At 44.1% G+C, this 27,760-nt stretch overlaps 1 protein-coding gene across 1 annotated transcript in view; it reads right to left on the bottom strand.

Moving 5' to 3' along the window:
* TRAF3IP1 (TNF receptor-associated factor 3 interacting protein 1) overlaps positions 1-27,760 on the bottom strand; it is a 69,374-nt gene that overhangs the window by 35,148 nt on the left and 6,466 nt on the right. The window contains exons 4-13 of the mRNA XM_012648830.1: positions 26,497-26,640; positions 25,979-26,401; positions 22,430-22,501; positions 21,280-21,355; positions 10,179-10,199; positions 9,144-9,228; positions 8,616-8,699; positions 5,307-5,430; positions 3,776-3,812; positions 669-745 (exon numbers count right to left, since the gene is read on the bottom strand). Of these exons, the coding sequence (XP_012504284.1) occupies positions 669-745; positions 3,776-3,812; positions 5,307-5,430; positions 8,616-8,699; positions 9,144-9,228; positions 10,179-10,199; positions 21,280-21,355; positions 22,430-22,501; positions 25,979-26,401; positions 26,497-26,640 (1,143 nt within the window). The remainder of the gene's footprint in view (positions 1-668; positions 746-3,775; positions 3,813-5,306; positions 5,431-8,615; positions 8,700-9,143; positions 9,229-10,178; positions 10,200-21,279; positions 21,356-22,429; positions 22,502-25,978; positions 26,402-26,496; positions 26,641-27,760) is intronic.

Below are 27,760 nucleotides of genomic sequence, written 5' to 3'. Positions count from 1 at the left end.
GGCCTCCCAGAGAGCTAGGATTACAGGCGTGAGCCACCGCGCCCAGCCAGAAACTTCTATTAGAAAAATATTCATCCTTACTATTTGAAGGGACTGTAAGAGAAATCTAGCCACAGCATAGCAGGCACACCCCCTAGCCCACAGGTGCTCACCCGATAGCCATGTGCCAAGGAAACGGCAGTGGCTGGTGGGAGACCGTAGGTTCCGACAAAGCCATATCACATATCTGCAGGGAGGACGGCTAGGATTCAGGTACAAATAGAACACACATTTAAAAGCCAGACTTGAAAACGCCCCCAGCTTCTTATTTTGCAATCATCCAGGGCCAGGCAGCCAGCTCCTGTCTCTGCAAACAAAACCTGAGGGGAGGGACTGGCAAGGCCCAATGGGGAGAGCCGTGGAGCCTGAGCAGAGCGCATCTTCGGCTCTTGGCTCCTGAGCTCCTCAAGCGAGCTGCTGCCCACCCAGCACAGGGCTGGACGTGGTCCAGGAAAGCAGCACCACACAGAAAGAGCCCCACAGTTTCGACCCTCCCAACTGGGCTGGGGAGGAATGGCATTTAAACACGTAAGCAGACATTACTGATTTGAAGGATGCTTCTAATTTTTAAAGTAAATGTATGAAACAGACTGCTAAAATGTCAGTGTTTACAGAAATCATTCCATTACCTTCTCTCCAGGTTTGGGTGACTGCTGCAATTTCTCATAATCTTTCTTAGTCTCCAAAATTTTTTTCACAAGTCCACCTGTTGAAAATCAGTGGTTTTACATTAAAAGTTTATTCTCTGCCCCAAGAAGCTATTCTAAATGGGTAGAAGGGTTGAAGAAATACTAAGTTCTTATCCTATCTCTTCCAACACTGAAAATAGTTTAATCTTTATTTGTTAAAAGATATTCTACAATAGAGTGATACAGCAGCTGATAGTGGAAATTATAAAATTTCAAAGTGTTTCAAGGAAATCAGCTCCTTGGAAAGTAAAAAACTTTACAAGTAAAATTTATTTTCTGCCCAGGCATGGTGGCTCATGCCTGTAATCCCAACACTTTGGGAGGCCAAGGCAGGAGAATTGCTTGAGGCCAGGAGTTCGAGACCAGCCTCGGCAACATAGCTGTCTTTACGAAAGACCCCATCTCTACAAAAATAAATAAATAAAATAGATTTTTCTATCCTATTTTCAAAGACTAAGAAGGAATACAGATTAATATCCAAAAATATAACTGCCTATTACAAATAGGTATAACAATTATGAATTGCTTCTAAATACTATTACTTCTTCTATATTAGGGCAAGGGTATTCCATTTCTTTCATATGGGGTAAATAGCATATTTAAATGAAAAATAGCATATTTAAAATGAAAATCATTTTTTAAGTATTGTTTCACCCAAGGATGCATCAATACGAGACTGACTGAATAAGTTACGGCACAGCCACACGGTGGAGGACCACGCAGCTATGAAGAGGAATGAAGACTACTCCTCTAATTGCCACGGAATGAATGGCAGCACACACTGCCAAGTCAGCAAAAGCAAGGGGAAGGCAAGAATGGATGTTGATCAACACACACACACACACACACACACACACACTCATTTACTTATTTTGTAAATGGAAGTATAAACCATATTTTTTACTGTTACCTATGGGGGAGGGCGGGCAGAGGGTAGAGACCAGGACCAAAGCTCCACATCTCTGATTATACCTTGTTTTACATATTTGACCTTAAAACTATACAACTATCTTACATAAAAAAATTAAAAACATTAATGCCTGAAAATTGAAAGCAAAATGAAATAAACTTATCATCAATCAAATTGGCAACCATAGGCTAATGGAGAAGAATTATTTCCTGACTTTAAAACAGAGTACTTGGTTGTACATCCTTAATGGGATATACTCTAAGAATAAAAAGACAAACGGACCTACCAAAAAAAAAATCCTAAAATATTTTCAGTAATCCTATTGTCATTAATAAGTAGTGGTACTGTTCTAAAATCACCGTGTACGTATTGTAGGATAAAACACACAAACAGCTGATGTTGCTGAGAGCCGAGATTTGGGGCTTGAGATGGAAGAGATGCACGTGTAAAATCAAAGAACAAAGACAAAACCCTATAATCCCAAATCTGAATTAGAAATATTAGGATTTACTCAGGATAAGTATTCTTATTTTTTAAAAAATGTATATTCCTGCTTTGTGCCACAAAAGCATCTAGAAACAAGGACCAACCCAGAAGCAACAGGAGCCAGGCTTCTTGGAGAAACAGCAGACACGGGCCAGGACATATACAAAATGAGCCTGAACCATCTTGTCATATCAGAAAACAAGGACGCTACAAAGTCTGCTGGGATGTGTCAAAAAGGCTCCCAGAAGATAACTGGAATAGGCTCCCACTGGTCAAATACCGGGCAATTTAAACATCAGTAAAAAAAAAAAAAACTGAGATGGAATGAAATGAACTACATAATATACGTTAAAAATTCATGACTTCATACAGATACCAGAAATAATCCCCAAAACCAAAAAGCCCTCATTAGTTACCTTTCATGGATGCCAGGAAACAAAGTCCCTATAATGTGAGACCCCATCTCAAAAACAAAAAGTCACTATTATGGATACGGATCAATACAGGAAAAAGCATTCAGCCCGTCTCTTCTGTAGGAGCTGTGCCTCAGGGTAGTCAAACCCCAGGGGGGTTGTACTCCCCAGTTCTCTAGCGAGAGAACTCGGAAGGGAAGATGAGATGCCAGTATCACCATTCTGCAACCCTTAGTGAAAAAACAAACCTAGCCTAACATCACAAGCCAAGAGTCAACCAGACATTATAAAGAACCAAAATCATCTATAAGGTATTCCTGCCCCAAAACCCTGAATCTGACCAAGTCTCCCAGAACAATTGACAGGTTACAAAGGGAACAGAAGAACATGGCGCAACACACTCTGGGGTTTCATGAGACATTCTGAAGGACAACCCGGCCAGCTTCTTCGCCAAACACATCACAAGTGGACGGGGTTACAGATTAAGAGAGACTTAAGAGTTAGGGCGATCAATTGCAGTGCAGGGACCTTGCATGGATCCTGACTCAAACAAACCAGAGAAAACACACAAGACAACTGGAAAAACCAGGTATTTGATGATATTAAGGAATTATCAAGTTCTTCTATATACAAAAATGGAATTGTAGTTTTTTTTAAAAAAGGAGCCCTCATCTTTTAGAAATATATACAACATATTTCCAAATGAAATGATGTTCTCCGGGTCTCTGGGATTTGAAAATAGTCTGGGGGGGGTTCCACAGGTACAAGCTCAGTAAAACACGATGAAGTGATCGCTGCAGACGCTGTGTGACAGGCATAAGGGAGTTCATCGGGCTATTCTCTTAACTTTGTAAATGTTTGAGATAAAAGAAAACACCGTGCTTGGGAAGAGAACAAACAGTACTATAGAACTGGACTTGGGAAGGATCTTATCTCTAAGGTCATCTACTTCCACTGTCTGATTGTATGGTTAAGAAAAGAAGCGGTGTGCGTGACAGCTCACAGCGAATCTCCAGGGTCCTGCCGTGCCCTCCCAGTCCTCCAAGGACAGGCAGCAGCAGCCCTCGGCATCCATGCAGGAGGAGCCCACACTCGCAGGGTGCTACCTGCTGCTACTCTGACCTCAAACCAGAACCTGGCACACCAAAGTCTCTTACACTGGATCTTTCCCAAGCGCGCACACACACGGAGAAAGCTGCGCACACACACAAACACACACGCTCACACCCAGGACTCACCATGCTTCTCCTCTTCTTCTAATTCCACTGCTGGTACCTGCGCAGGAAAGGAAGGAGAGAAAGAGAAGATTTAGGTTTGTTACATTCCCAAAATCATGCTTTTGTAGATCTCAAAAAAGGAATGACAAAATTAAAGGTAAAAAACTCACTGAAAAATTAGAGGGAATTTTTGTCTACATAAATCTAAAAGCCAGATTATTAAGTATGAGATGTCCAATTTCCTTAAGTACTAAGGTTGACAGTTGTTATCCCTGACATTTCACTTTGACACTTCTTGTTTTATTTTTATTGTGAAGGTACATCCTTGTTCTTTCAAATGTATGGTTTGCCTTGTGATTATGTTTCAAAGTTTTTTTTTTAGAGGAATTTTTGTGAAACCATGGGTAAGTCAAAAGTTCATGTTATTTTTGAATGAGTTCCGTCATGGAACCCGTGCTGCACAGACAGCTTGAAATATCAACAAAGTGTTTGGGAAGGATGTGGCCAATGAATGCAGAGTATGTCGATGATGTGAGAAGTTCCATTCTTGTGATTTTAACCTTGAAAATAAGCTACGTGGGCAACCTGACACCAAGGTGGATAATGATGAGCTCAAAGCTGTATGTAGTGGAAGCAAATCCATCTCAACCTACACGTGAATTAGCAGCAAGGTTTGACGTTACTATTCCAACGATTTTGGACCACTTGAAGCAAATCATCAAGGTAAAGAAGCTGGATAGATGGATTCGGCACGAATCAAATGAGCGTCAGAAGAGAAGTCATCTCGAAGCTTGCCTTTCTTTACTGTCACAACGTAAAGGTGAACCATTTCTACACTGTATTGTTACGTGTGATGAAAAATGGATTCTTTTTGACAATGGCAAGCATTTGGCACAATGGTTGGATAAGATGAAGAGTCGAAACACAGTCTAAAACCGAATATTCATCACAAAAAGCTAATGGTGTCTGTTTGGTGGTCCAGTGCTGGTGTTATCCACTACAGCTTCACGAAACCTGGGCAATTGATTACAGCGGATGTCTACTGCAACCAGTTGGATGCAATGATGAGGATGCTTGCCATTAAGCAGCCAAGACTGGTCACTAGAGACCGGCCCAATCCTCTTGCAAGACAACACTCGACTACATGTCGCACATACAGTGCTGTTCAAATTACAGAGGCTGTACTTGGAAACTGTCATCCACCGTATCACCAGACGTTCCACCAACTGACTACCACTTCTTCCAGGTTTTGGACCACTTCCTGCAAGGAACAATACTCAATTCTCAACAAACTGTGGAAAACGCCTTTTGCGATTTCATTGCCACTCACTCTCCAGGCTTTTTCACCGCTGGCATAAGCAAGCTACCGTTAAGATGGCAAAACTGTGTCTACGGTTTAGGTGCACACTTTGATTAATTGTACTGCTTCTTATTTGAGATGTAATAAACTAAACTTTTGATTTGAAATCGGACATTTCATATTTAATGACCTAATCATTCCAATGCAGATAAAATAAAATTATTAAAAAACATCCTGCTTCGGTTAACTAACCATTTCGATTTCTGACATTTCAGAGATCTGAGGGGCAGCTTCCACCACAAACTGATCATCCTCTTCATTGTCAGAATTCTGTGAATCTATAATCACATTTGAGACAGTTTTACCACTCCCTGTCCTAAATAAAAAGAAATTAGATTAAATTAGAAATGTTCTGTCAGTCACAAGTTTTCATCAATCCTATGCATCTGGAACTACGTCAGGGTTATCTGTGAGGAATTTAACCCCTAATCATCTCTAGAACAGTATCACAAAACACCAGCTGCGGCTCAGATGAACTGTATGGAAACTGAGGAAGCCCTCCAGGCCTGGGTCCCCATGAGCCTTGCCCTGCAGCCGAGACGCCAGACTCCCACCCCCACCCCCACCCCCAATGCAACTGCCCTCCCTGTGCCACTGCGACCTCCTGGTCCACACTGGCCTCTGGCCCCAACAGCCTCCCTGTGCCCTCTCTTAACAAAGGCCTCGGGCCCCTCCTCTGCTGACCCTGGCTCTCTGTGAAATCAGCCCTTCCCCTGCCACTCTCCACACGGAGGGGGCTACTCTCCCAAGTTGCAAACCTCGGGGTAGGGGGTCGCACTGGGGCCCCAACAGCCAGAGCTGCCCCCAGACCTCTCTACACACAGCCGGCTCGAGGCCCCCCATTTGACTCCTAGTCTCGGCTGCTGCCCTCTGCCCTGCCCGGCACCCCACGTATGCACGCCACTGCTACCCAGGACCTGTCGTCATTCTGGGTGAGTCAATGTTTGGTAGGCTGGCCCCTCAGCCCCTGACCTTGTCCTCCCTGGTGACCACCTTCATCCAAGGGCTCTCTAGTGCCCTCCAGGGCCCCCTGCTGGAACTGTCCCACCTATAGCCTCCCCACCCAGACCACTGTCAGCATCCTCTGCCTCAGGACTCATTTCTTCTGCACTGGGCCTTGGCCACAAGCCCGCAGACCCAAACACTCTGTGGGCTTCCCATCAGCTATTCCTGCCCTGGTTCCTGCCCTATACAACTTAACATGACCATGCTTCAACCGAACCCTGTCCCCTGCCCCACTATCACTTTGCAGTACGTGTGCACACACAGCTACACAGATGTACACATCACACACATACACACACACGAAACCTCTTCCTTGCTTCAGTGCAATACACAAGGTCCAGAGGGAATCCATACACTTAGGAACAAGCTCTTGAAATAACACCCACCTCCCCAAACATCCTCAACTCTACCTGTGGTGCACTCTGACCTCAACAACCATCTGTCTGGCCCCACCAGGACCGAACTCACCTTGTCCCTCCTCCCTGTTATGTCAGCACCCTAGGAAGCCCTGGGGCTCTAATCCCCTTGGCTCTCGAACTCTCTACACACTCCCACTGTGGCCCACGTCCTGCTCTCCCTGCCCCCTGACCCCCCAACTATGCACTCCACCCTCGCCCTGCCCCAAGGACACTGTCCTCTGCAGCCCTCAGCTGCCACTGCTCTCCCCCGCCACCCCCACCCCCGGCCTCCAGTCACAGGCCCAGAGGGAGGCTCGGTATTTCCTTGCGCTGACTGTGGCTTCCACATCATTCTCTCCCAAAACTGCCAACTCTGAATGTCACATTGCCACGTTCTTGCCCTCGACCCCATCACTGCTGCCATCAGCTGCCAACCCCTGCCCCTACCGCCGCTCTCACCAACGCTGCCCCTGCCTCAAGACATGGTTTCCAGTACTGAGCAATGATCCTTCCCAAACCCTGGCCTCAGGTCCCTGAACTCTCCTGCAATGACCTCACCTCTACTACCTGCCACCCACTCCCAGGGTCACATCTATCACTGCCGCTAACTGCAAGCTCCTGATCTCAAATCCAAGCACAACCCCCACTCTCTGACCACCACCCCCGTATTTCCAGCCCACACCCCTAGGACCCAACTCCAACGATCCTTTGACCCCACCAGCACCTCCAGCCTCTTAATTCCATGATCTTTTCACGTCCTTCACCCCGTGGGCTCCTCTCTTCCCTCACCAGCATAAATCCCACCATTGCTCATGGCCGTGGCTCTTCTGCACGTTCCAGTTCCCTTCCTCTTCTCTCTCTCTGACGACATCTGGCTTGGCACAACCCCAGCCCTGTTCAACCCGGCTCTGCACCAGCCATGCCTGCCCCTGTGCGACTGACCACAGCTGGAGAACAAGGGCCACGGCCACTGTGACTCCCCTCTCTTTATGCTCACACATGCCTGATGCTGCCCTACAGTCAAGCTCTACTTCCCTTGGCCGGGTCCTGCACCCTGGCTCTATGGGCGTGTGGTCCCATCATCCTTGGGGGGCTGGTGCTGTCCTGTGCAGTGTCCTGGCAACCCTGTCCCCAGCCCCCCAACCAGATGTCAAAACCTTCTCTCCTTTACCCCCCGCCAAGTCATGACACTAAAAAATGCCTTCAGTGGCCCAATGTCCCGGGGGGGGGCACCTCTAAATGAAAACCCCTGCCCCAGTGTATTCACTGCCCACTCTTGTGCAGACCGACTTCACGCCGCCTCCTCTCTCCTCTGACCTCCTGCTCCTCTTCCCCAAGACCCACTTTCAGCTCACAAGAAAAACAAAGCACCAGAGAGAATCACCTTAAGAATCTGCACTACATGTCGACTCTCCATGACCCCCGAATCCCACACCCACACAGGGACTTCACTCCACCAGCTCCCCTCTCCATGTCTCCTGCATGGTCAACCTCCCCCTCTCCGTAGATCATTCCCAGTATCAGAAAAACGTGATGTTTCTCCCATCTTAAAAACAAAAAGTAATAACTTCCCTCGACACTATCTTCCCCACTAGCTAGTGTCTCATTTCTTTGCTTCTCTTTGTAGCAAAACTCCTGGAAAAACATGTCTACTCTTGCTGTCTTCAATTCTTGGCTCTTATTCAATGTGAAACCTACTCTGAGCCCACCTGTCTGTTGCTTGTCTTTACATTGCTTATAACTTTCTGACAACCTTCCATTTTTAATTTTTGTGCAATTAAGCATTCAAACCTTTTTTCCTCATTGTTTTTATGCTTAGAAAGACTTCTATCTAGAGATCAGACAAAAACACCAGTGTTCCATATATTTCAAGATTTTAATTTTACACATATGTAAATTTTTCCCCTTTCATTCATCTGACATGTCTGTTGGTCTATGGTTTATAGGGAGGCCCTCATTTTTGTTTCCTCAATAGCAAGTTTTCCCAGCACCATCTGCTACGTCCCCAACCCCATCTCCTGGCAGAGGCACCAGTGCTCCTCTGTCCCACTGTCCCCACACACGGAAGAGGACACTGCGTGACCAGAGCCAGCCTTACCTATCTATCGGCAATGGTTCCACGCTTTCTTGTTGTTTGACCCGGGGAGGCGCTGGTCTGGCACTCCCAGGCCGAGGTATTCTTCTAAACCCAAATATTAGAAAACAAAAAAAGAGACATGAAACACTTATACATTTCAAAGTGGGCAAAGAAAACCCAGGTTAATTTAACACTAGTTCCCAGGCCATCATCAACGTGCTAGTTAGGACGAATCACCCCGCAGAGCAGTAGGAACAGTCCAGTAACCTGCATCTCTGACGCTTGTGTGTGCAGTAATTTCAAGGTACCAAAAAAACAGCACAACTATCTTTAAGCAAAACACGACATAATTTAGCCATAATTATGGATTTCCCTAAATCTCTAAAATAGTCTACATATTGTTATATAACTCAGGTAGTGAAAAATTACGTAAATAGTTTTTGCTTTCTTTGTACAAGCAATTGCTCGTAAGGTAGCTCAAGCACTCAGGGAACAGCAAGAGGCACAGAGAGAAGCACCGCAGCAGAGGCCTGGGAGCAGCACACGGACCTGACACCGGACGAAAGCTCACTGGGCACGTCTGGATTCTCTGACACCTCAGACTTCTCTCGGCCAAGAGGTGCAACTTCTCCTTCTAAACGGAAGACAATCCAATCAGCAATTCACAAAGGAAAAACACAAACAACTAGTAAGTATTTGAAAAGACAACAGTCAAATAACTGCAAATACAGATGAGCTATTTTTTCATCTATCATTTTGATGAAGATAAAACAGATCTTTGATATCTGGATTTGGGGAAATGGGCACACTTAAACCCCAGAAATGCAAACTGGTTCAACTACTTCAGAAATGAAATCCAAAGGACAGGCCGATCAACTCAGCATTTAACTTAAAGGAAATACAACCTAGAAATGAACACAGGTCCAGATGTTCATTCGTCATCATTGATAATAGTGACGAACGATTGGTAACTAAGTAAATGATGGTATAGGCACAGGCTAGACCCTTTTGTGTGAAACAATGTCATCATCTTAACATATAATTAGCAATACAGTATAGTAGTATATCTATAATTACTTACACATATGGTGTTCTAGAAGAACATTCATTCAAATTATGAGCAGTGGCCTTTTTTATTGTCTTCTGATTTTTTTGCATTTTAAAATTTTTCTATCTTTGGGATGTACCATATTATTTTTATAATCTAAATACAGTTTTCTTCATTTTGATAAAAAAATTTAATCACTAAATAACACGTCCAAGCTATTAAGACAATTAAATTTACCGTCCCTATTTAAAGTAAAAGAAAGGTATACTTCAGAAAATAGTAAAAATAAATCAGAATTTGAATATCGGAAATGTACTTTATACTCTGGAAAAAATCTTAAAATGTATTCGTTTCAAACGTAAAACATATACATTAAATCTCAAATTAAATTGGTATAGTTAAGACTCATTTCCATAAAATAAATTACTTTCACTCATGCGATTTGTAAAACATTATTCAGAGAGTACATGTTTCCGTGTGTCTGTTTATACACACGCACTCTATACCAAACGTACTTACTTAAGCCCATTCCTTACCTGCATCGCTGGGGGAGTCACCTAAAAAAAAAAGCACAGAAGGAAATTACCTTCCGCGTAAGTAAACCTCAATATGCTGAATGATCTAGAAGAACTAGAGAAAAAACACAGTGTAAAGAATGTTGAATGTCTGTTAGAAAGAAAGGGTCATTTCCACACAGCCTCTTTCCTAATTTGCTACCGCCATTTTATTTTCAAAAACAGAAAACAAGGAGCAAACAAACAAAACTATAAATCATGAAATGTTATTACATAAAAACAGGAAACAGGGACGTGAAGAAAGTATATCACAGAGATGAATTAAACACACGAGACAAAAGTTGGTAAGCCAGGAAGCCACGGAAAAAGTGCGTCCAAGTGCAAGGGGAGGACGTGACAGGCTGCACCCGGCACACCCAACCTCCAGGCCATTTCTAAGACTCAGTGAAACCAGACACGAGCCCACCTCATAGAACTGATCAGTGAGTGCTTTTCTATCCGCTCCTGAAAGCAGAAAATTCCCCAGCTCAAGAGAGGCGTACCTCTACGCCTGACAATCCTTCTTCAAGTGCTGTGTTTTGGGGACAAATGTGACCTAAGCAGTCACAGGTAAATGAGCAGTGGCACCATAAGAGTGGGCTGGACTCGAAACCATAGGTGGATAATTAATCTTTGTTTCACACTCCCATGAAGCAGGAATGCATTTGCAGAAGAGCCAAGGACACTACGCGGGGAGAGGGGCCGGCCCCACCCAGACAGGGACGGTCTCACACGCACGCCACGAGGAATCAGCCTAGGTTACCGTGAGGACCCACCTGCAAACACAGAATGAAAAGCACTCCTCAGACTCTCCTAGGTTGTCTGTTGGCAGGGGACTTTCTGTGAGCCGCCCAGGCAGAGAGCGGCATAAATGCTGCACTAAGGAGGGTGGCTCTAGGGGGAAGGGCCCAGAGCCTCCAGAGAGCACACCCCACAAAGGGACACCGCGCAGAGGATGGGCCTGGAGGGGCCAGCGGTTAGGAGGGGCCCAGAGAACACAGTTCCAGACAGCGTCTCTAGAAGGTGCTGTGAGAACAGGCAGTGCTGGCTGGGGCCATGGCATGAGAAGCTGTACGTGGCAGTTTCAGAGACCTCAGGATGATGCTTTAGGGAATCTGGGGTGGGGGGCTTGCCTCAATCCTGGAGCAGAGCTGCTGGGGACCAAGAGCAGGCAGAAGCAGACCCTCTCCTCGAGGCTGTGTGGCCTGGACAGTGTGCTTAGCAGAGACCAGCGCTAGGAGTCACTGTGTGACCAGAGGCCAAGCAGCTGACCCAGGTCCTCAACTCCAAATCCTCAACTTTTTCTTCGAAACTCATGCCATCGGGGTTTCATCGGGGTGTCAGGGACAGATTCTGGGTTCACACAGTGCTCAGAAGGGTTACTGAGAGGTGGGGTCATTAAATCATGAGGCCGATACCCAGAAGGTAAGCGAGCACAGTAAACTCTGCGCCTGTCACAGGTCGGGTCCCTAACCCCACTTAGGTCCCACCCCCGGAGTCCTCAGGCACTCTCCACACAGCCGACTCCATCCTCCCCTGCTCCCACAGTGCCAGTGCTCCCACCTTCTGCAGTCGCAAAGCCTCTGGTCCCGGGTGACCTCATCCCCACCCAGGCGCGCACCATCACCCGGGCACCACCATCACCATTTTCTCTCTAGTCCAGACCTGTCCCCTGAGCTCTAGGCCCGGTCCCCAAAGACATCGAGCAGCCCCAGAATCCCTCCGATGTCCGCCCTTCACTCCAGCACAGCCCGGGCCACTCTCCTTTTCCCTGGACTGCTCCTCGAGCCTCCTTAATTAACATGGCTGCTCTTTTTAAAAGCCAAATATGACCATGCCACTCCTCCTAAAAATATTACTGGCTTCCTTCTGCTCTTACAATCAAGACTAAACTCCCTAACTGGCCACACGAAGCCTGGCAGAAACTAACCGGGCTCTCCCCATTCCCCCGGCTCTGGATGCTTCCACCACACCGAGCCAGCCGGTCTGCTGAACACGTCCCACCTGGGATCGTCGTTTATGTAGTTCCTTCGGCCCAGCAGGCTCTCCCCAGCCACCCTCACCACTCTCCAGGTCACCCAAGGTCCCTTCCACCCCGACCACCCCCAGCACCTCTTGTCAAATGGTCCCATTTTATCTCTGCAGCCAACGCCAGGAAGGCAGGAAGCCAGTCTGATTTTCCCCACTGACGCACTCCCTGCCTTGGCCTGACACACAGTAGGCCTTCGACAAATATTTTCAGTTTGAGCACATCAACAAACACCATCCCTTGCCTAGCCATGCCACGTCCCGGCCCAGCTGCTGCAGCCTGCACAAGCCCGGGTCACATGAGGCACCTGCACCATTGCAGGCCCATAAGGAGCTCTAGGGCCTTAAATGCTGAATGTGTAACTTTACCACGACTTTTTTAAGTGCCGAGAAAAATTATGCTGGAAGCAGAATCTCACTAAGGCACAACTGGACACTGAAAGAACAATACAGAAAGAAAAACCATAGTAGCAACAGCATTTTGAGCTATTCAGAAGTCCTCTTTGAACATGAGGTCTGGGTAGTGCACTGCTTGGCTTGTGGGGCTCTTCGAGCAGTGACAAGTTTCAGGGATCACTCATGACACCCCCAGAGTCATGAATGATGCCACTTTAACCTTGCTCAGAAAGCACACCGGGAACAACGGAGTGAGTCATGTTATCAAGCAATAACCTCCTCAATTCTAGTTCACGCAAAAAGGCAGAAGTGAATCATTTGCCACGTTCAGACCCAAGGGAGGAAAACCCTGGGCTCTGGACTGTGTCCCCCTTGAGAAGAAAGGTGCGGGACACCAGTGCCACTCTGGAGTGCTCAATCTCCTCTCCCTAGGAAAGGGGGGAAAAGGGATCGTTCTTACCTTTCTGCTTCACTGCTGGGTCTGCCTCAAGATTCTCACGCCACAGACTAGTTGAATTATCATCTGAAATACTAGTTGAGTTAGTATTAGCTTCTTTTGTTCCTGACATAAAACAGTTTAAAATTGGTCATTAAGACTGTCCACTGAGGGCTGGTGATCAATGGCTTCACTAACACAGAGCACACTCGCTGATCTGTTTCCCTACGCTGCGAGTTTACGAAGGACCGACCAAAGGCAGCTTTTGGGAAACACACATCTAGGATGTTCCTACCCCACGTGTGGCTCTGGGACTAGGTGAGAGGGAAAGGATGCCCCAGACTGTGAGTGGGCGTCAGGTCTATTCAGCCAAGGAGGAAGCTTGGGGTCTTCCCCAGCCAAAGAAGACTGGCCCCTCCACCTCCCATTTCTAGAACCACCCTGACACTGTCTCCCCACCTGCCTCCCCACGACAGCCAGGCCCAAGCGTTGAGAAGTACAAGTAGGTGGCTATTTGAGGAAAGTAAGAGGAAAAGAAAAATATTTTTGACACAGTGCACAGTCCTAGACATACTGAAAACACCCAAATACTTGTCTTCTGATTACTGACTGATGTTCCAAGGTTTATGAAAATAGAAAAAAATCAAATACCTAAGAAATAAAACATTTTTCCTATTACAAACAAACAGGATGGGGGAGGCGCTAGAGGAACAGGTCTTGAATATAGTAGGACCCCGAGCTGGAAAACTAACTCATCATCAAAGGACTCACCACTCTCTAAAAAGAAACTGGGAGACAAAAATAAAATTGGAAAAATGTTCCCTTTTCTGAAACACAATCTTACGATTTCTTAAAAATATTTAAAGAAACAGCTTATAGCAGAATCAATCTGTCATTAACTATCAAATGACCGCTTTATTTATGTAACAGAACTACATAAAATAGACGACATAATTTTGTAAGGAAATTTTTTTTCAATCTCTAAAAATGATGCTGACTTAGTCTGATGCAAATAGTTAATTGTTTGTGATATTTTATAGAGGATAGCCAAAGAATGAACACGAAATATTAAGTTCTTTTAAAAAAATCTAAAAATTAATGTAAGCATGGTAATTGGAGATTATCAACTTTAGGAGAAAATCACCTAATAATTTTAAGTTTTTATATTTGATTTTGAAGTGTCAAACATTTTCTACACTTTACAAAACCCACCATCACAATAAGTAAATTGCAAATGCATCATCTTTCTGTAATTCAAGGAGACCAATGACATTTTACACATTTTTATCTTTTCGAAGTTCTAGTGTTGTTCTTAAGTAAGCTTTACTAAACCCCAAGCTCACACCAATAGAATAAAAACAGACTATACATTCACTAATAATACTACATTGTACAATCAATTCTTCATCACAAAGGGTGGGTTAACCAGTTTGTCAAACAACCGTCTTTAAAAAAAAAATGTACTTAAAAAATCTAAAATTACTATGAATTGGCCAAAAAAAAAATTCACGTTGTTAGTGCAATCTATTCTCTGGAACTACCTGGTAACCAGTGAACCTTGTAGGTCAGAATGCGAGCCGTGGCTCAAGACTTTCTGAGGTCAGACACTGGCGCTTCTTTCTGTTCACTACCTGCTACGCGTGGAGCAGGCACCTCTCCCTTCCTGAGCTGCAGTGTGCCCTGCCTCGTGGCGCTATCCTCAGAGTCAAAGGAGACCATGTCTGTAAAGCCAAGAGCACTGTGCTGGGCCGGGAGGGCTGCTCTGTGTCAGTTACCGGTATTAAAACTCACTAATCGGATGGATAACCCACAATACAACTGCAAGCAGTCTGTCATCCCGCCAGAGTTCTGTGCAAATTCTAGCTACACTGAGTTGGTGAATACATATCTAAGATTAATGTGATCAAATAACCAGTGTTTTTAAAAAAATGAAAAACATTTTTGGGATAATCAGAATACAGCCAGGGTTTTGGATGCTATTAGTAAACAATAATTGAGTTCAATTAAGTGCAATTATTATTTTGTGGCTATGTAGAAGAATGTCTTTTTTTTTAAGCTGTGTGATGAATAATAAATAAGAGATGAAGGGTTAGGAGGTTTTTAACATTCTTTGAACTAGTTCATTAAAATATGTAACTATAGATGAAGCAAATATGGCAAAACGTTAAAATTGCTGAATTTAGGTGAGGGGTATATGGGTGTTAATTGTACTATTCTTTCTGCTTTTCTGTATTTTTCATAATGAAAAAGTTTAAACAACAAAGCAAAAATGAAATGAGGGAAACTAAGCAAATAAAGACATGGCTTAATGTTCCAGGAAAACTTGTAATTATCAAACAATTGTAAAGACAACAAGTATGTCACACAGCTTGCATTACAATGCGGAATGTGGGAAGATCTCTTTCGTGTTTTAAAAAAGAAATGGATAAATCCCTTGTTGAACTCTTCAATTCCACAAGAAAAAGCAAAATGATAATAAAACCCACAAATTCTCTTATGATGACCCTGATAGGGCAGTGCTGGTTGGGACCGGGGCAGTGAACACAGGGCTCACGGGGCTGGATTCGTTGTACAAAATAGGCCAGCTTTCTTTGAAAACGTGGATTTTTCTTTGAAGCATTAAGAACGAAAGGTATTGTGAGGAACGTCTAGTTAACTAGACTCAGTGACAGTGGATGTGTAAATCACACTCAACAGAAGAAATTAAGGAACTATAAACAACTGCTGGCAAACGCTAAATTACAAATTTAAATGACTGCCAGTGCAAGAAACCGTGTGACCACAATGGCTGGGACACATGGCTTGTGCAGTGGCAGGACTCAAGGGGAGGAGGATCTAGGGGAAGGGGGAGGAGAGACCAGGGGTCATTCCTGAGCCCTGGCCCTGCTCCTCCCAGCCACTGTTGCTAACCCTACCACCACCACCCAGGGACAGCGTGCTAGCAGGAGACGCCACCAGATGGCGTCAGGCTTCAGTATAATCTCTGCAAAAAGCTCAGCTAAGAAACATCTGCAGTTCGTGCTTCTTAGAAACTGAACTTGTGTTATTCTCTCACTTATAATAATATCTATAAAGTTTAGAAGGATGTGCTTATCATCATTCTAGCTACAGTTTCAGAATTTTAAAAAGTCATATATGTGACAAGTTGAGCCTACAAAAAAATTTTATCTTCCCCTAGAGTCAAGATTTACACTATTTCTTCCTTAAATGCAACTGAAGAATGCTAACATTCCTGAACTTAGCCTAAAGTCACAGAAGACTGTGGTTACAGAATGTAACTAAGGTTATCCCATCTGGATCAGCAGGAGGAGGACTTATGCGCACCACGTCACAATGCACTGGGCAAGCAACATGACAACTTCCCAAAAATCACTATCAGGAGCATTTTCCTAATAGAACGAAGCGGAGCAGGATGAAGACATAAAAAACAGTTTCTCTATATAATCATCCACATCATTTTGTAAAATTCCAACAGCAAGATTAACAAAGCATTTTGACTTAAATGTAAAAATAAGTTATACATAAAAAGGCATGTAAAGGTTAACTTAAAGCTGACTTAATAAAGTTATCATATAACTTAGCAAATTAAAGCAAATAAAACATGAGTCATTTCTGATCTTCAGTATATTGTGAAAAATCTGATGAACATTAAAGTAGTTAGAATAACAAAAAATAATAACTACACTGAGATATAACTGTTTCATATTAAAGTGGTGAGGAATTTAAACTAAAGAATATATTTTTCTTACCTATTTCTGAAGTTGCAGTTTCCTGATCTGGTTCATTATTTAATCCAGACACTATAGGGTCTAAAATTTTAGCTGAAATATTATCCTCCTTCCTTCCTGACATAAAATAGTTAACAACAGATTAAAATATTGTAAAGGTTTGTGTTTGGTTGCTTTAGTTGGGATTTACAGGGGGTTATACCAAGGTCCCCAACAAACTGCCTTGTCAATGAAATGTCAATTCTCAGCCTCCGTGTGATCCCTCCTTGGAAGAGCTTAACAGGAAGCCCCTCTCTCCTTCCCCAGCACTTCCTTCCTTGGTCCTCAAGACTCCCGCTCTCCCAGTTTTCCTCCAGCCTGCCAGAGGAAAGTTCTGTTTCCTTTGCCCGGATCCTCCTCCTCCTCTCCCAACCTGCGGAGCTCAGCAAGCTCCGGAGCTCACAGTGCCCTTCTTGACCTACACACACCCCTGGATCATCACACGAAGGCCCATGGCTGTGAGCAACACCTGTATGCTAAGAACTCTCAATTTTTTGTTTTTACCTTCACTTTCTCCAACTCTCTCCTTCATCTCCAGGTCTACACATCCAGCTGTCTACTTGACATCTCTGCTCGGTGGTTTCACAGACATCTCAAACTTGATGTGTCCAACACAGAATTCTTGACCCCGCCGCCCCGTTCCTCCAACCAGCTTCTCCCCGAGCCTTTCATTTCAATAAGTGGCACTGCCTGGGTGCCCAGACACCTCCCGGAATGGATCTTATCTTTGATTCCTCTCCTTTCTAACAAGCGACAGCCAATCCATTAGCACAGTTACCCAATCTGCTCTCACTACTGGTACTTTGGTCCAAGCCATGGCTGCCTGTCATCTGGGTGCCACAACCTCCTCACTGCTCTCTGGCCTCCACTCCTGTCCTACTAAAACATAAGTCAGATCTTGCCTTTATCCTGCTTAAAACCCTGCAAGGCCTTCTGTTCACACTGACTGTAAGACACACGCTAACATGGCCCAGAATTCCTGGGCCCTGCCTATTGTTACTGCCCCTCTCTGCCCCAGCCTCACCCCTCACATGGGCAAGCCTGCCCCAGCTCAGGAGCTCTGCTCAGAGGCTTCTGGACACCTGCATGTCCTTCTTCACCCCCATCAGTCTCATCATCCAGACGTCCCTCTCAGAGAGGCCCTTCCTGCCCACGCCCTCACCCTGCTTCCCTAGGCTTCATTTTCCTTCATGAGACTCATCACTAACTAACATGCATGTATATGCTTCTGTGTGCTCTTTATTATATTATACATGTCTGCACAATAAGAAAAGGAAGGCTCAGCTGGGCACAGTGGCTCACGCCTGTAATCCCAGCACTTTGGGAGGCTGAGGTGATAGGATTGCTTGAGCCCAGGAATTCAAGACCAGCCTGAACAATATAGTGAGACCCTGTTTCTACAAAAAAAAAGAAAAATAAAAATTATCCAGGTGTGGTGGCACACACCTATAGTCCCAGTTACTTAGAAGGCTAAGGCAGGAGGATCGCTTGAGCCCAGGAATTCAAAGCTGCACTGAGCTATGATTGTACCACTGCACTCTAGCCTGGGCAACAGAGCAAGACTCTGTCTCAAAAAAAAAAAAAAAAAAGGAAGGCTCAAATGGACAGTTTCAGCCCGTAATTGACTTAGGGTAGAAAAATCTGTGCCTGGCAGGGGCCAGCCAGCCAGGCTCTGAGCAGTGGCGCCCACATGTCTTTCTGCCCCTCTCCACTCTGGCCAGGGAGGCAGTGCTCTAGAGCTAAGGCCACAGGTCAAGCAGGGCCACACCTGTGCTAACACCCCGAAGAGTGCCACCGGTTCAATGATCAAGGAAGCAAAGAAGCAGGCAGCGAAAGGCTTCAACTGGCAAACACTCACACACAGCACCCGCCAGGGCTCACTCAGTCTTACCGAGCTGTTTCACAGTATGTTCCTTCTTAGTTTTACAGTAGGAAGAGTTATGTTCTTTTTCAGAGGAAAGACTATTTTCACTGGTTCTACAGTCCCTTCTTCCTGACATGAAATTGCACAATGAAAATACATATTAAACTTAACTTATAATGCTGCCAAGTCAACAACAAAATGAAATTAAAATGTACTCACTCAAAGTGATCAGCTCTGCTAAAATGTAATACTTAAGAATAAGTAAAAATTATCATATTCTTATGCAGAATGTGTTTTGGATTCTATAGAGAGTATAAAATGGCTTTAAAAATGGAAATAGGTATAGTAAACGTTACACCCTCACACTCTGTAGTAAAGGCTCATCCCCTTGAGCAGAACACAGAGGTCCTATGTCTCAAACACCTCTGGGTACTGGGCATTTTCCCCAATGCCAACCCACGTAAGTGAGGCAGAATGTTCGGGCAGAGTGTCAGCTTTGGTAGGGAACCCATGGTAAGGTCAGCGCCCAGCTAGCAGGCGGGGAAGGCAAAAGTCCACTGAGTTGTTGAGACCTCAGTGAAGCTAATGTCATAAAGCCTGCAAATCTCTGACAATAAAATCTCCTAAAGATCACACAAAAAGAACCCTACAGCACAAGCTTACCAGTAAACAAGATGCAGATATCCTGAGTGATTAGAAAAGAACAGATGATACAACTGCTGCTTAGAAAACGCAAAAGAATCAATGGAAGAACTACTGAATTCAAGAACGAAGCTAGATTTAAGATATAGTTAACAAAAATCAATAAAGCACCTACATACCAACAATAATCACTAAAAATCGATGAGGAGAAAAAAGATACCACATCCCCCAAAAAACCTAAAAACAAAACAAACTATCAAGCAAGGACCTTGACTAACAGACACACCCAAGCACATCACACACATCTTCTCAGAAGAGGAAACAACTTTACGAACTTGAAATTCGAAGTATCCAATCTTCCTGAACTAATGAATGTACAAATTTGACACAAGTCCAATTAATCCTGAGAAGTTAGTTAGTTTTGTGGGAAGTAGGATTCTTTGAGTCATGAAGTGATTTTAAAATTCATCTGGAAGAATAAGCAAATAAAATGGCTTAAAACTCTTTGAAAAGAACATTGATAGGAAACTACTGGTAAAACAGAGAACAGTGGAAGTAAAAAACACACACACACAAACAAAAAAACAGAACCCAGACTACAAAAGGCATCACAGAGGAGGGGAGGGTACAACTAATTATTAAGTGATCCTGAAACGGCTGGGGAATTATTCTGAAAAATAAATTCAGAGCCTTACTTTATACCATGAATTAAAATATGAGATAACAAAAAGGTGAAATATGAAAATGTATGATAAAATACAAATCTTCATCTCTCAAAACCTCTGAACAAATTACCAAAAAAAGATTAGTGGCTTCAAGCACATAAAAATTTAACACTCAGGCAAATGAGAAACCAAACCAAACATAATTAGTGGAAAAAAGTATAAGAAACACTTATGTGAAAACGAGATGTCATTAACGTACAAGGAGCACACGCGAATCGGCAAGAACACGGAGACTCCAAACAGAGGCAACCGAAAGAACAGACAAGTCAGAGAAGCCAATAAAGACTAACACACAGGAAAAAAATGTACAATTTCACTGGTAATTAAATTTTTGGGCTTTCATTTATCAAAATCAACACACCTTTCAAACACCGGAGAAGGTGCGGGCAGAGGGCACAGCTGGTGGCACGTGGTAGCTGAAACCTTACAAAGTCCATGCCCCTTCGTGCCAGTGATCACACCGCTGGGAACCTATCCCACAGCGATCGCCCGACAGGGAGGCTTTTGGCACACAGATGTTCGTTAAAGCATGACTTATTATCATGAAAGAGCAGAACTTACCATCTATGTTTCATTTCTGAATGGAAAACTCCAACTACTACCTTCTTGCCACACTTCATTAACTTACACAATTTAAGAGAAGGATAATTCTTCAGAAACTACTACTGCTCATTCAAAGTAGCTTCATACTTCAATTAAAAGTAAGCCTCCAACACTACTGGCCTCCAACAGTACTTTCCCTGCATTTCCCTAACATTCTTGTCCTATTTGCAGGTCTGTTATAGGTACTACCCTTGGGCAAACCCCAGGCCAGGCCTGTGGGCTTCAGTTTCAGCGTGATTCCCAATACGCTGTTTTTAAATGCATAAACATTATCTGCCCACGTGATCTTCATGTCCAGCCTGCCTCAGGATTAAATTTAGCCTACCAACGTGAAGGACAGAGCCAATGAAACGCAGATGACTTGTAAGTATTTCTGGAAAACGAAAACTCCATCACACCTTTTAGATTTTAACACAGATCTCCAGCAAAGAGGGACTATTCTGTCCCTGGTGTCGTGAGCTCACACACAAATCTTCATTATTTCTACACAGTCACTGTTCATTCCTACACACAGCAGGTCTGTTTTCCAGCCACATGAGTTCTCTCTACTAGATATTGTGAATAAAGCAAAAAAAACTAAGATGCATATTTTCAGCTACATATATCTTAAGTTTTGCAGTACCTTCCACTGAATTTCTGGATCGCCGTTTTGAAGTTTTTATTGCCAACGACCTGGATGATCTAGAGGAAATCTCAGTCTTAAAGAAAAGAGAACGAAAAAAAATTAACTGATGCATCACAGAGCAATACCATTAGCAGATTTATTTTTCAAGCTCTGCCTGAGGAACAAGTCTGAAACCCAATAATAGCATCCATATGCTTTAAAAGAGGAACTGATAGCAACTCAAAACAACTAAGCACTCAAGACCTGACAGCATGAATTAGAAGGAAGCCAAAATCTCTTTCATCCTAAATTTAGAATCCCCTCTTTTGTACAGCCCTAAAAAGGTCAGCAATCTGCTACCCACACTTTGAGAATCACTGTCTTATCGGATATGCTTATGAGGACTCAATCTCTGTTGCTATACACTTACTTAAATGTATTTGTAAACAACTCTGAAAGTAAAAACTTACACATTGTGTTTAAACAGAAAACAAATTGGAGATGACAGCATATCCTGCCCCTCTCTCCATGGCACAGTTCCAGTCTCACGTGGTCTCCTAACTGGCCTCCCAGCCTCTACTCCAGGCCCCACCCATCTCCCCTGCAGCTGCCTGAACACTTTATGAAATGCGAATTGGATTATGAAAGTTGACTTAAACCTTTCAATGGCCCCTACTGCTTGTGATGAGACTAACCTCCACAGGAAACCCTACGTGGAGATGGCGGGCCTCCACTGTGCCCGGCCACAGGAAATGTGTTACGGGGTCCCAAACAGGACAAGCATAGCTTGGAGGGGTCCCTTCAGTTGGCCCTCCCTTTCCCTGTCTGCCTGCTGACTTAATCCTTAATTCTCTCCCAGTCTCATCCTGAGTGCCACCTCCACCCTCTCTCCAAAAGACTACCCCATCCCTTTGTACACCACACATCACACTTGTTAAATAAAGGCATAAGTAGACCCAGGAGTACCCACAGAATAAACACACCGCATCTATTTTACCAGGAGGTAAACCACTTAAATCATTACGTTTACAACAAAATAAAGATGGGCCCACACGTAATGGGTGCTCTGCCCCGCCATGCCTCAGTGGAGCAGAAGAGGACACAGCATTTATTATTTCAACATAACCACAAGCTTACGTCTCTCTTACGGTCATTTTTAAAAATTTACCTCTGTTTCAGCTTTGGAGTCTTTAAAAGATCCATCTGACAACTTTTTAGACATCTCCCCTGAGCTTGCGGACTATAAAACAAAAAAATTTTTAAAACTTTAGAATTATTCAACTCTGTAACATCTAAAAATACATCGACATTTTACATAACACTGACCAACAGCAAGATAATTCTTCCGTAAGAATATCACATTACCACCCAGATGTGCTGATTTGTTGTTGCTATTGCTGCTCGGATTTCCAGAGTCTTCCAAGCCAATAGCAGGATCTCTTCCCATAAAGGGCAGAGTAGGTGGGAAAGGACTTCAAACAACTCCACCTCTCAGGATACTACATGGAACACCAAATCCCTACGCCAGGCCAAACTTCCTGGAAACACATCCCAGTGAAACACCGGGATCTGGAAACGAGGGATGGAGTGAATAACGTGAACCTCCATCACCCACGGAAAAATTGCTCCTATTTGTATTTTCTGATAATAGGGTAACTTTAGAATGGAACGATTCTTTTTAAGAAAAGGCTTCAAACTGTAAATCAGGAAAGCACTCTCATAACATAAACTATATGAAAACTATAAATACCATCTCACATCTTAAACCAATTCTTTAAAAGATATAACTCAGTATGAGTAGATTATCATCACTGACATTTTCCTCCGTGACGGATGAAAAGCAAAGGATGCCTGTTCGATATTTCAAGAATGCAATGTCCTCATGCGTTAATTATGAATGCATCAGACTGTACCAGCGGTAATTACCCATGACTGCAGGTCGGGCACCCGCACGCTACCTGTGCATGCTCACAGCCCTCGCTGCTCCCAGTGGAGAGGGGGTTGGGAGTGGGGCACCCACTCCTAAAACAGACATTCTCTTTGAGGAACCCCCAGATGGCCAGTCTAACCTGGCACCTGGGCTCTCAACTGCCTGCCTCACTGAAACACACGTGACTTTCCAGGGTGTTTACACATCCACTGTTTCACCTTTCTTCACTAAAGCCCACGAGGGAGTTTGGGAGCATCTCACCAACCTCTTCCACACAGAAATAAAGTGAAGCGTCAAGGGATTCGACCAGAAGGTAAAGAGTGACTGTGGCAGAGCCTGGGTTGGAACCGGAGTCTCCTGCCTCCCCAGGGAGGACAGGCACTCCTAGGGCTGACAAAGGGCCCTGGGAACTGGGGTTCCTGGGGAAGTGTCTCGCAGAAGCTCACCCTGCTTTGCGCTTTTTACCAGGAGACCACGCGACTGCCTCCCAGATCCACATGGCTCGATAAAGAAAACCCCAGATTTCTAACAGAAGAGCCAGGTGGGCAAAATCACCATGGAAGATCTACACAAATCTGTCTTCAGCCAAGTAAGTGTCAGCTTTGAGTAGGAAAACAGTCACTTCACCATGGTCTCGGATACTTTTAAACAAAGCCATCATTCACCCTTGGTTCTGATATGTTTCCAAATATCAGTCTATAAAATTTCTCCTTGGAATTGTCTATCTCTCTATCTAAAAAGCTAGTCACATCATCAGCAGTTTTAGCGAATATAACATGTCAACACTTGATCTGATGACCTTGAGAGCTGGGGAAAGTTATCCCATTCCCAGGCTGCCTCATGTAGGAAAATACACCAGAATAAGCTAGCACCTCAGAAAATTCAGGTTAGCGAAAAATACTTTTTCTGAGACCTCTAGAAAAAGGCAAAAGATGGGGAATGTCTTTTTGATTTCTAAAACTCATAAGGGAATCCAGCTTATGACACGTATCATAGGGTACGCTACTCCAGGATGTGCACGGCGGGTAGGAGGGAGTGACATTTTAAATAGTAAAACACCAGAGTTCCAGTAGAACGCTGCACGCAATTGCTAACAAAACCACCAGGGTCTTTCTGGATTAGTGCCCCCTTTCTCACTGTGGCACACAGATCAAAGAATGGGCTTACACTGACTGCCACAGAACAGACTGGTTCACAGCATTCCTGCAGGGTTGGTCCCACGGAGCCCACTCCCCTCCCTGGACAGTCACACCGAGATGCAAGGTACAAAACAAGATGGCCGCTACGGGAGGAAAGAGCCCTGGGGGCCAGCTCAGGCCTTGCCCCTCACTGCCGAGCGGCAGATCTTGAACCTCTGCAGACCTCTGCTTCCTCCTTTCTAGCAGGTGAAGACCAGGAGATTTTCACCATTCTCCCAGGATGCTTTACAATACGATGTCCCCACAAGAATGGGCATCTGGAAAAATGGCCCTGACATGCATGGTGAGTACAGAAGTAATCTGCACAGTTAGAAAACACAGTTGGAAACCAGAAGGATTTTCTGGCCAACCTAAATTTATCTGAAAATTTAATTAAACAAGAATTATCATAAACTAAGGTCTTATTGTACTTATCTGCTGATGCCTAAAAGATTTTGAAAGTAGCCCTGATACTTTATAAACTCAGTGATATCCATGTTCCAAAAGATACCCCACACACAGCTCAGACTGCTGTAAACACTGCTTGCAATGCTAAGATACAGACTACTCCAAAGAAAGTGGGAAAATGCCCAAATAAACATGCGAATGACAGAGAGGTGAAAAGCAATAAATCTTAAGACAACTGGCAAGATGAACACAAGGGCTACTTGGGCAAATTAGCTCAAATTCTGAAAAATGTTACTTTCTCTACATGCCCGGTGGGGAATCACTAACCTCTAAAAAGAGCAAACATTTAATGTATTTTCCTGACTTCCTCAACCAAATTATCTTCCACTACCCCAAGATCCACATCCGTAATAAGAGACCTCGTAAGCCACTATCAATTGATCGATTCCACCCAATGTTTCATGATCTGAAAAGTCTGTCATCCCTTGCCGGGATTCTCAATTCACTCCTTCACCAAATATAAATTGTGGACCTACTATATGTCAGACACTCTACTAGGTTGGGAATTCAACAATGAAAGTAAGAGTAAAAAATCCAACTTACACTCTTACAGAGCTTATGTTCCAGTAGAATTCTTCCTGGATATAAAGTAGGAACTGGTTGAAAACTTACTGAATAATGTCTTAATAAATGATTGAACAATAAACTACTATTAAGGGACCAAAAAAACACCTGGCAGGAAACTGGAATCTCTTTAGGTTTCTACCAAGAATCCAGGATTGTCAGAATTTTAAATCGGCATAAAAGAAAACCAGTTTCCAGCCGGGCACGGTGGCTCACACCTGATCCAGCACTCTGGGAGGCCAAGATGGGAGGATCACTTGGGCTCAGGAGCTTGAGACCAGCCTGAGCAAGAGTGAGACTCCATCTCTACTAAAACTAGCAAAATTAGCTGGGCATGGTGGTGTGCGCCTATAGTCCCAGCTACTTGGGAGGTTGAGGCAGGACTGCTTGAGCCCAGGAGCTTAAGGTTGCTGTGAGCTACGATGACTCCACTCACTGCACTGCAGCTGGGACAACAGAGCAAGACTCTGTCTCAAAACAAAAAAAGTTTCCTAATCACATTATAAGACAAAAACCATTTCAGAGACTATCACAAACTCTTTCTAAGTTAAGGCAGAAGTTTCCAACAAGACTTTACCTTCCTTTCCACTTTGTCGTGCTCTCTGCTCTTCTCCCTGTCGGGGTCCCGGGTGTGCTCCCCATTTCTCACTCTCCGTCTATCCCTGTCCCTCCCCTTGTCTCGGTCACGATCTCGGTCCCTGTCTCGCAATCTCTCTTTTTCTTTTCCTCCCTCACTCTTTCTCTCTCTCTCCTTCTCACGTTCTAAATCTTTGCCTCTGTCTTTGTCTCTCTCTCGCTCTTGCTTGGCCCTAGCCTTGGTTTTTTCTCTCTCTCCTTCTCTGTATTTATCTCTCTCAGGGTCTTTGTGTCTCTCTCTGTCGTTCTCCTTGGCCTTCTCCTTGTCCCTTTCTTTTTCTCTTGGTTTGCTTTCTTCTTTCAATTCTTTCTGTTTTTGATCTCCGCTTGTCCTTTTCTCTTTTATTTCTGAGTTTCTTCTATCCTAAAAAAATCAAAAAACAGTATCATTTATGAATGTTTTTACCTAAACCACAAAAAAACTATTTCATTTTCAAATATGTGCAACTTGCAATTCACCTCTTTATCTTTGTGAGTTCTGGACTCTTCCTCTCTCGCATTTTTATTATCCAATTCTTGAGACTGTGAAGTCAGTGAGGCCCTTCCTTTCACATCTCCCTTCTCTCCAGCTAAGACTCTCTTCACGGCATCATCACTGGAGAGCTTGTCGTTCAACGTAAGGGAATGAAATGCAAGGTGAAAATGAGACCACGCACGTAACAGAGTGTGGTCAGCATTCAAAGACAGCTTATTAAACAGATCCTTTGTCGACCAATGAAATTCAAAGGAAAGAATGTTAAAAGAAAATGTAATCACAAAGCACAGCATCTGTTCATAACTATTGCTCTGAGCACTTCAGTCATTAACAGTAAAGTTCACCCAAGCTAAACGAATCCTATTTCAGTTCTACTCAAGCTGCCAAGTATGGATGTGTGTTGTTCAAGGACAGTAAAGCTGACCCACAGAACTCCACAAATACCTTATACTTCTCACAGGAGAAACCCAGCTGAAAGGGCCTTAAGATTTGATCTAACTACCTCATACCCATTAGGATGGCTGCTACTAAAAAAACAGAAAATAATAAGTGTCAGCAAGAATGTGTATCTTGGGCATTGCTGGCAGGAATGTAAAATGGTGCAGCTGTTAAGGAAAACAGTATGGCAGTTCCTCAAAAAATTAAGCACAGAATTACCATATGACCCAGCAATGCCCCCTCTGGGTATACATCCAAAAGAATTGAAAATAGGGTCTTGAAGAGACATTTGTGCACCCACGTCCCATGTTCACAGCAGCATGATTCACAACAGCTAAAGTGTGGAAGCAACCCACATGTCCATCAACAGATGAATGGATAAACAAAATGGGCATGCAACGGAATATTATTCAGCCCTAAAAAGGGATGAAATTCTGATATGTGCTAGAACTTGGATAAACCTTGAGGACATTACCAAGTGAAATAACCAGTTACAAAAGGACAAATAATCTAAGGTTCCACTTACATGAGGTACTGAGTAATCAGATTCATGGAGACAGAAAGTAGAATGGTGGGTGCCAGGGCCTGGAGGGGTGTGGTGGGCAGGAAGGGAATGAGAGTTTAATGGGGACAGAATCTCAATTTTGCAAGATGAAAAGAGTTCTGGAGATGGGTGGCAGTGACAGTTGCACAACATTATGAAGTGTACACTTAAAAATGGTTAAGATGGCCGGGCGCGGTGGCTCACGCCTGTAATCCTAGCTCTCTGGGAGGCCGAAGTGGGCGGATTGTTTGAGCTCAGGAGTTCGA

Source organism: Propithecus coquereli, unplaced genomic scaffold (genome assembly GCF_000956105.1).
Source record: "Propithecus coquereli isolate 6110/MARCELLA unplaced genomic scaffold, Pcoq_1.0 Scaffold295, whole genome shotgun sequence".
In the NCBI taxonomy this organism is placed as follows: Eukaryota; Metazoa; Chordata; class Mammalia; order Primates; family Indriidae; genus Propithecus; species Propithecus coquereli.
The sequence above is the reverse complement of the archived record's forward strand: the minus strand, read 5'-3'. Positions and strand labels throughout refer to the sequence as shown.